At 39.7% G+C, this 10,127-nt stretch overlaps 1 protein-coding gene across 1 annotated transcript in view; it reads right to left on the minus strand.

Moving 5' to 3' along the window:
- The window catches only part of LOC104532046 (LARGE xylosyl- and glucuronyltransferase 1), a gene marked incomplete at its 5' end in the record, with an annotated part of 33,519 nt that extends 24,805 nt beyond the window's left edge, over positions 1-8,714 (minus strand). The window contains one exon of the mRNA XM_010177135.2: positions 8,559-8,714. Coding sequence (XP_010175437.1) covers positions 8,559-8,714 — 156 coding nt within the window. The remainder of the gene's footprint in view (positions 1-8,558) is intronic.
- Between the last annotated feature and the right edge of the window lie 1,413 nt (positions 8,715-10,127).

Below are 10,127 nucleotides of genomic sequence, written 5' to 3' on the forward strand. Positions count from 1 at the left end.
AGCCTAAACTGCTAGGCAGCCTTAAGAGCCATGCTCTCCAGGCTTGGCAAACACAGCTTACTTAAGGTGTGCTCCTTCAGGTAGGACAACCAGCACAAGACAGGCTGTGACTTGGCCTGTAGCACTGTCACTGCGTATGTGGCAAGCAGTCTGCGTTGAGGATGGGCCTATCCCGCAAAGGTGAAACAACAGGCACTGGAAAGAAATAGCATGTGATTATCCATATGAAAACTCTCCTACTGGAATCAATGCTGGAGACAGCAGGCACTCTGGATTTGGTCCAGCAAAACCTGTAAGCTCACAAGCTATCTCACTGAAGCTGATGGTCCTAATAATTTGTCCACGTCATACCATCAGCTGGGTGCTGCACAGTTTTACGTGGTTTCAGGGCCCTTTTCCATCACTCACTTTCTTTGTTGCCCTGTTCATATAGGTACCCATGCCCCAGTACCACATACACAATATAAAGGCTGCTTCATCTTTACTGTGCAGAGACACATACAATCTATAAATGTATATTGCGCACAGTCATATGCCATTTTTACACATACATTTAAAATGAAGAATGTCAAAAATGCACACCATTCAAAAGATAAGGAATTGACTAAGACAGACACATACATACTTAAATTTATCTCTTTCTGAGTTACCTTGTATTATTTTTCAGTTACATGATCACATAAAATTTCTCCAATGATATAATCTTATCTACAGCATGCATATTGCATGGATCCATTATTTACAGACAAAAGAACTTAAAAGCTTTGTTTAAGGTTTGCTCCTGCATTATGTCTTCTTGAAAAGATGGGTTTATAATCAGAATGCTGACAGATTCACGCAAACAGATGCTTACTTAAACACAGGGCACCATCAAAATGAGGACCTTAATATCAGCTGGATTTGGTAATAAGATTGCATACCCATTACAGACCCCTCCATTATACTTATAACAACATGCCTAACATAGCAAAGACTTCTCAACCTTTGAGTGACATCATGTATTCTCATAAGTGAGTACTGCATAGCATAAGATTCACTGTTTCTACAAGATTTTCAATGCTAAGGCTACTTGCCACTGAGTGTGTGGGAAATGTCACCTCTAGGAAACGCCATCACAGTTGAAAAATGTATTCTTTTCAGACTGTGTATGGTAGATGTTCTCTTAGGAAATAATGTAGTAGGCAACAACAAATGCTTTCATTAGCATCATGACGTTACTCGTTTCAGAAACAAAAATGGCAGCCATGACATGCATAATGCCAAAACAAAGAGACAGATACATAAAAAAAAATATGCTAAGTTACTTCTCGAGGTGACCAGCTGTAGCAGGCAATCAGACTTCGTCTCTGGAAAAGCAGTCTTTGAAGCTAGGCTGGCTGGAGAGGCAGAGGCAGGCCAGAAGGTATTCAACTCTACCATAAATCGTCATGATTTACCAGGTCTATTTGTCTAATATGTTTGTATGAAATGAGGTGCTGTTTTCTATCCATGTGATAGATGGTATACCCAAATGATCCAGGGCACGCAACATGTACCTTTCACCAGTGAATGGGTTAGTCTGCTCATAAATCTCCTTTCCTAAGGCTGTTCCTAGTGTAAGCAAATTTGTAATTGGCTTTGTTTTTTTAACTGCTGTGTCACAGAAACAATTTCTTCCCACCAAAATCTATGTGATTTCATCTCAGATGAGATGCATTCAAAATCTGAGATCAATCCAAAATCCATGATCAGAAGTATTTTCTGAGGGATTGGTTATATTTAAAAAACCCCATCAACAAATAACGTTTTGTGTTGAGAGGCTATTTAGATCTTGGGGAAGGGGATAAAAACCCTAATGTAGGCATCTCTCTCTCATCAGGTGTTTGAGGTGAGGTCAGATGACACTAGGCTTAAGTCACACACTCAATAGAACAGTAACACAACAGGAACTAGGCAGCTTATATTAAAACTTTTAACTTTCAGATCATCTTTCCTTCTCCCATGTGTGTGTAGTTACGATTCATAGCCAAAAATCAACTCAGTTTAGCCACTGAGATGAAAACTAACACCATCCCAGGATGAAACTCTAATCTGGTTATAAACTGCAGCAGTTTCATTTCCCCCTATGTAACTGTCGCAGTTTCCATCAGTAGGCAACCTGGATTGCAACATTTAGCACTTTCAAAGGGTCTGAATTCACCGTTGCCTTTAGCATGGCATAAACAAAGCAGACGATGATGTAGCGAGGAAAAAGCATTCACTGTGTCTTGCTTGGGATGACCTACATAAAGTACTTCTGGCTTCTCCAATGATTAGTAATAAAAGTCAGACTAATCCCACATCAATTAAACTTTTATTTCTCCCACACCATAAAATTTTGTATATTTGCTATGGGTCAAACCGAGCCTTCTGTGAAACAAAGCTGTGCTAAGGACAAAGAGGATAGTGTCTGAGCAAGCCTACCTAGCAAGAGGAATTTTGCTGCAGCATGTAAAAAGTAGCTAATACTCTTACTAAATGGAAGTAACATCTTATCTTGATCACAAATAATCAACACAATTAAGAATCCAATTTTTAGGCATGCATAACATCTTAGACAGTTCTGTATATACGAAGTGTAATTTCCCTTGATCTCAGCTGCAGATGCCAGACCTTGATAGTCCTCCGCATCTCCTTTGCCCAGGTCCCTGCCAAACCTTGGCTGAGCTGTTCCCAGACCTCCCTCACAGCACAGTGCCTTGACAGGTTGGTCTCCTGATAGTTCCTAGCCCTCTTCCTTCTTGTGTGTCAAGTTCCATGGTCTAAGTGAGTCCCAGCCCTGTTTCTAGTCTCATGGTCCCTATTCAAGTAGTCTGCCAACTCCATATACCTACAGGCACCTATCAGTCCTTTCCACTTCCTGCTCCAAACACTCTCTCTCCACAACCTACGTGTCAATTAACACTTTCCCTTCTGCCTTTCATCCCTTTTGTATGTGAATCTGGATTTTTTCTCCTCCATACTGTCTGGACATCAATGGATGTCCCTCAGAACAGAGACCGAATAGGATCCTGCTCTTAGCTCTACTGTCTAGTCAGAACCCAGCATGGAGCAATCAGAAGAAACAGTCACAGAAAATGCCAGTCTTTGTACAGGTTCCCTGCCTGCAGCATGCTCAACTCTGCTGTGTCACTGGGATATATATATAATCTGGTCAGATGTATCCATGCACGCTCCTAAGAAAGAGTCTCCAGAGATCTGTGCCTCCTTAAAGTAAAAAAAAACTACTGATGATGTGTAAACCATGATTTTTCAGCATTATAATTTTCCTAAGTTTTCACCAGGTTGGTAAAAGACACGTTCCTGGCCCAAAAGTCAGTTGCTTCTCTGAGGTATGGAGTATTTCCAATGAAGAGGTCATCAGAACTTGCAGCGTGGGCAAACCCCACAAGCTTTTCCCCATGTTTCATTTTAAAAAAAATTAGAGAAAACATAAAGAAAGGCATACCAGCATGACAAAAAAAATCCAGTCCACATGATCCTCCATCTAGCAATATTACAAGCAGTTGCAAGTGGTATAATGGCAACTTTCAGGCAGCTAAGAGGACGGGCTACCAGCTCAGCATTTAATAACAATAACAGTTTACAATAATAGAAACACCACAGCTGGATAAGACAGGATTTCACCTCAAAACTGCCATATAACATCTGTTATTACTAGAGGAAGACTATGTCATGACAAAATAGCAAATTTAAATTCCAGTCCTACAAATGATGCAGTATTCTGAAATTCTGCAGGAGCAAAGGGTACTCAAAGCATCAGTCTGACTGCACGTTCAGCACCCTGATACTAACCTGGAAGCTCCCTTTGCATGCTATTTTTAGACATTCAAAAATTGCTACATTCTTTAGTAGATTTTATACTATGTGGTACATTGCTAGAATCTCCTGCTCTTCTGGTGGATATTAGAAGCTGGCATGCAGAGCCGTTTGCTAGTATTAAGAATCCCTGATTTTGCACAAAAAAGTAAATAAGTAAAAACACATTTAGTAAGTAAGTATACACCTAAGCAAGTGTTTTCAGGGAGAACTAGATTTTTTAATACTGCTTTTTTGTGTTGTTGATTTGAACATCTGAAAATAAAAATCTGCAGAGAATTTTTTCCTGTGTTTTCTGAAAGTCTTCTCTAATGGGAATCTACTGTCCTTTTCTTAAACTGAGTGAAATCGGTGATAAACTTCCCACTGATCTTGCTCTGGGCTTTGGATCAGGACATGGGCTTCACTAATAGGGGACACCTCATTCAACCTTCATATTTAATGCTTTGGCAGAAGTACCTGGTGAGAGGCTGTCTGCAGGAAAGAGTTTTATGAGAATGCTAAAAGAAAGATTGTGTGCCTGTGTGCTAAAATCAGGTTTACAATATCTATCTCATAGCGTAACTATAGAGATAGCCTGGTACAGAGAAGATCCTGTTGAAATATTTTAGGCCTTACAGTAGGTCCTTTAGAATGAAATGCTGGACATAAGCATTAAAAGCCAATAGAAAACGTTCCAATTCGAGATTAGGGTGAGCTTCGCCTTTGTGGGTTATCCTAAAATCTTCTGCATTGCACTGAAATAAGAATGAAGGAGTGAGAAGGGGGAAATAGCATGGAATAAGTAGGATGGAGTGACTAAGGATGTGCTTCAAAGGCCACTTGAGTCAATGGCTGTGTTTATAGGAGGATTTGGTTTATATTCTGAATTTCCCAACCAGAATCTGCACAAAAGGCAAAGGGGTGATTGTAATACCAATTTGCAGAGAAGAGTCTGCTCTGTGTAATCTCATTTTAGTACATATTGAAGAAAGGGGACTTACAGTACTGCTTTATGGCAAGGAGCATGTGGTGGGCTCCTGTCCACAGCCTGTCCCTGCAACACACAGGGTCTTTCAGCTTGAATATTTCAAGTAAAGAATGAAATGTGCATGTAAATACAGACATACATATAAACGTTTTTACATAAACAGAAAAATTACCCCAGTCTGTATTTCTTTGCTTTCAATATTTCTGTTTCAGAGCCCTATCTGTTCTGTTGATTCCCATTTGTAATGTTTTGGAATCTAGTAACAGTGCTGTTGGGTGCAGCTGAAGATCAACAACTGACTAGATCAGGACTAAGCAGTATAAAATCCAAAGACTGCCTTTAGATCTCTCAAAATTCAATTGGTGGTATTATACTTCCTAGCAAAGATTAAAAAAAGAAAAGTACTAATCCTTCCACATACATATAGACATATAAATTTAAGCATACATGCATGCACACACATACACAGAAGAAGAGTGAGAGAGATTAGCAAGGTATAATTAGCTTTTAAAGTAATGCCCCTTTACATCTCTCTGGCACTGTAGAGTCCTTAAAAAGGGAAGATACATAATTAACATTCATTTTAAGGCCATCTCAGTACTGATGAGAAGCGTAAAGGGGCCTTAGAGTAACAGATCCAGCCCAATGGTACCCACTGCCACATTTCGTTTTCACATTTTACAGATATTACAAATGAGATTCCTTAATTACAGGATACATTCTAAATAAAACATCATTACAAATATTAAACTGTAGAGAAGCTGGCACATTGGAACAAGACCTTAAGGGTAGATTCTGATATAGCCAGACTGTGAGTGACAGACTCACACCAAGCCACTACTTCTTCCACAGCAGGGCTCAATGCATTTATTGCTTAAGTAATTCTCTCTGACTATAAAACCAGCAGAGCTATTCTAACATTTTGTCCACTGGTCCAAAGTGCAGAGAAGCACAGGCAGCTGAAGGAGCACCTTTTACCCATATACAATGCCTAGCATAATAAACCACAACTATGTTTTGGGGCTGCTAGTTTCACTTCAGTGAAGAAAGGAAAAATAATAGGTATTAAGATAAATCAAATAACAATTCCTACTTTATAGATACTTGACTTTTCAGAAATTATAGCTTTTTACATAACACACATGCTTAGGAATCCTAATGGAAATGTATGACTGCATCTTGTTAAGACTAAAGTTCCATCTAGTCCAGCATCCTGTCTCCAGCTGTGAGCTGGCTGCCTAGAGAGGAGGGTAAAAAAGCAGGGGGAGTGTACAGTGATGCTTTCTCAGAACACTCCCCTAGTCCTGAACTTGCAGTTCAAGGACTTTCTGCACCAAAGCTTAACAGCTCCTGATTGATTTTCTTTCCATGAAGAGTCACTTTTGAGCGTATGTCTACTTTTAGCAACATTACCTCCTGCTCAAAGCTTCATTACATTGTGGGTGAAATGTCTATCTTTGTTTTGAACCTGCCACTTGCTATTTCCACTTCATGCCTCCTAGTTCTTGTACTGGGAGGAATGACAAACAGTGGTTCCCTGCTCACCTTACAAGATGCTCCGCTTTTGAAGATTATCCTGCAATAGGTCATGGGAATGTACTGTATTTTAATAGGACACTTGTGACATTGTATATGCTACTGCAGACAGAGCGAGAGAAAGAGTGGTTTTCATGATAATCCCGTTCTTAGGGTCTCATAACTTCAAAGCTGAAACTTGCTTTTTGTAGTCTACAATAAAAAGGACATTGTGAAGTTTAGAGGGGAGCTTACATCAAAGGTAACTAATAAACAATGTCTTCTCCTAAGTGACTACTCTTAAGCTATCTGAAGAGAGATTTTTTCCTATATCTGATTGTTTTGATAGAAGGATGTTAACTTTTTGGTGTCTCTTGGCAAGTTAGGACTCGTGTATTTTTGTATGTCTAGCTCATTCTTTTCCAGTATCTCATTTTTTTTATTTATACAAGAAAGAATGAGTTACATTTCTTTTTCAGACACAAGCCATACCATATACCATATTGCGTTCTACTTGTCTTGAATAAGAAACAGGCTTGAACAGTTAGTCATTTCCAGTGTCTGTCAACTAGATACAAGTTCAGGAAAATGAGCCATTTTAAACTTTCGGGACTGCCATTTTCAGCAGCAAGAACTCACATTCACTGTGCACTGCTCCCCAGCAACTTGTCATCTGGAATAAATCTGTTTATTAAAGATCTACAGAGCTCTGTAAAATATAGCAACAAGTCTGTGACTGCATTTATGCTCTTCTAACCCACACAACATATTGTGAATTCAGTATAATTTTAACCTTCATTCTTAAAGTGTGATGAAGGCATGTTTTATTCTGTTATCTTTTTAAAAAATGTCCCACTCTCCTTTTCTCTTCCTATCTTACCTTTTACTCTGTCTACTGTATCTTGATCTCTCTGACCATCAGACTCTTAGTGGTCTTTTATCATATTCAATTTACTTGATTGTCTAAAAACCTCTCACTCTTACAGAGGATTTTCTTTGTCCATGTGTTTTTGCTTTCACTGTGCTCTCTCTCTCCCTCTGCTTCAGTCTCTCCCCATTAATGCCTATCTCCAGTTTCTCATCGTTCTCCACTCTTTTCAGAAGACAGGGGGATGGTCAAATAAGTATCTGTGAAGCCATGCCTTGGGCTAAAATCCAATTTCTGAGTGCTAGTTAAAAAATTGGGAATGGCATCTCCTGTGGTTATTTTATCCACAGGCTAAATGGAAACACTACAAGCCTCAATGATGCTATTGATTGCCAATTACCCCTTAACTGCTAATGTGTACATGACACTGGCTTTGCTTTATTGATTTTTATACAGAGAATGTTGTATATTTTAGGAATTTTTTTTTTTCTGGAAGATAACATAAAATATTACAGGTTTTATCTTCTTTCAGACTATGTAGCCAAAATTGGTACTTGATCCAGAAATCTCCGGAGACCACATTATACACAAGGAATTCTGTGTATAAATGTTCCAGTTAACAGTTTTTTACATTGGAATGATACGTTTTAAGAGAAACACACACACCCCAACATCTGTATGTAAACAATCTTGATTTCAACCACATTCAGAGGATTTGATTTGTCTGAAAGGTTTTGATTGCAAATTTTATGCAGATACATGTAAATGCTGCTGTGTTTGGTTAGGGGCAGTGCAGACAAAACCTGCAGTCTCACAGCCTCTGTGTACTTAGAAGTATTAACTCATTCTACAGATTGCAGTATGGCAAAAACCTGTAGATCTAAATCTAGCAGTCTTGATATTTTCATTTCTTCTTTGTTATTTGTGCATTAGCATCTACAAACCAAAACTGACATCACTCTATGCTGAACAAACACACAGCAAGAAACAAGCCCTTCCCCTGGAAAGTTTTAGGTCTAAGGGTGAGATTTGCAAAATTGCCTACTGGAAGTAAGAGCCCAAATCCTCATTTTCAGTTTGCGATGCTACCTTTGTTGGACACTTATAAAAGGCAAGACAAAAAAAAGGTAGACAAAAAAAGACAGAGGAAAGGCAGGATTAATATGACAGTTTTACAGGCAAGGAACTGAGGCATAGGGAGATTAAATGATTTGCACAGCGTCACTCCTGAAATCTGAGCACTGACCTAAATTCTCCTGAGTCCTTCTGCACCACACTACCCACACCACCAACTCTCCAAGTCTTCACGTAGCCTGTGCCTTGTATGAACCATCCTTTAAATAGTCAAGGTTTAGACATCCCACTTACATTTTCACTGTTAACATCTGCCTCACTGGGGCAGCCAAAGAGTTCCCGTCTCAGCAAATTCCCATCATATTCCAGGAATGTCAGGTAGAGGTTGCGGAAAAACTCCACGTGCTTGTTTTTCACTCGCAGCTTCTTTGGTGAGTTCCAGTGAATCACCTCAGAGGGGAAAAAAGAGAAAACACATCTTGCCGTTAGAATACAGATTTGCTTTATCTGCTCTTTTCATGTGTGTTCAGTTCGCTGCCCTCTTAAAAACAAAACAAAAAAAGCAGAGCAACTCCTAAACTACACAGACTTCTTTCTACCTTTTTATCAGGAAGGCTTTGTCACGTCTTTCACAGTTACTGCATACTCTACAGGTGATGTGCTTTGAAACTCCTCTATAGGACTACCTGCACATTTGAGTTAGGGTGCTGCCCTAGTTTGTGATGCAGCACCTCATAAACACTGCCGCAACTCTAATCGTGGACCTGACTCTGTTGAAGAAGGTGGTGGGATGAGGGACACAGGCATGTAGGTATTAAACATTAATCTCAGATTTCCACATGACTGTTTCAGTTAATGAAATTGATTCACTGTTGCAGGTCAGGCAGACTCTTCTCTGGTTAGGTTTTGAGATAAAAAAAGCTTGAAATTAATTCCTATACCCATTTACACCCTTCAAAATGGACTGCATTTAATCTGACTTCCTTTTCGCCGTTGCTTCATTTAAACAAGACTGATCTCAGTTGCGTTACACAACACAGTGATACAGTACGATGCTTCACCCTTTGAATTCCAATTTCTAGCAGGTATTTAGCCTCTGCTAATGGGAGATGACTCTCACACTGGCCTAGATTTAACTCTAATGCTGACATAAAGGGCCTGATTCTCATTTAAGTCAAGGCAACTTTGCACTGCTGCCAGTGCGAATGAGAATGGGGCCCTAAGGAAAAACTAAAAGGGAGCCAAAAGTGGCTTGCAGGAATGATTTCATTTTATAGAGGCTATATTTTAAGCATAAGAAAAAAACACCAAATGCTTTATATTCAGTTTTACTCCTGTGACTTCTAAAGAGATTTAAAAAAAAAAAAGTCTCCCTTGGGAATATTTCCAAGCTAGGAGTTCTGGAGGTTCTCCGAATCCATTAAGTTAATTGCGTGAAGGCACTGTATCACTCACACACAGCCACAGAGCTGCAACGCCAGCTGCTGAGCTGGTCGTGCGGTAAGCTTTGCACTGAACATTGCGTTTGTGGGAGGGAACACACAGAGCTGAAGCACAGCACGTAGAGCAGAAGCAGCCCAAACAAGATGAACTCAGTTCCCTTCGTGTCAGGAACACAACTCCACAGGAACAGAGAGACCTCTGAAATCATGTTATCTGCTGCTGAATGAGTGGACTGGAGGAGGAAAGAGTAGGATGTAGCCCGAATTCTTCCTGTACTAACTTCTGCAAACAACACAGTCTGTCCACTGGGTAGTTACACTGCCATAAAAGCTCAGGCAGTCTCTTCTATATACCCAACACCAAGGAAAGTATCTCCTGATAAGGAAAGCCTTATCCCTTCCTGGGATTTCACTGCTGAAC

Source organism: Antrostomus carolinensis, unplaced genomic scaffold (assembly GCF_000700745.2).
Source record: "Antrostomus carolinensis isolate BGI_N321 unplaced genomic scaffold, ASM70074v2 scaffold50281, whole genome shotgun sequence".
Lineage (NCBI taxonomy): Eukaryota > Metazoa > Chordata > Aves > Caprimulgiformes > Caprimulgidae > Antrostomus > Antrostomus carolinensis.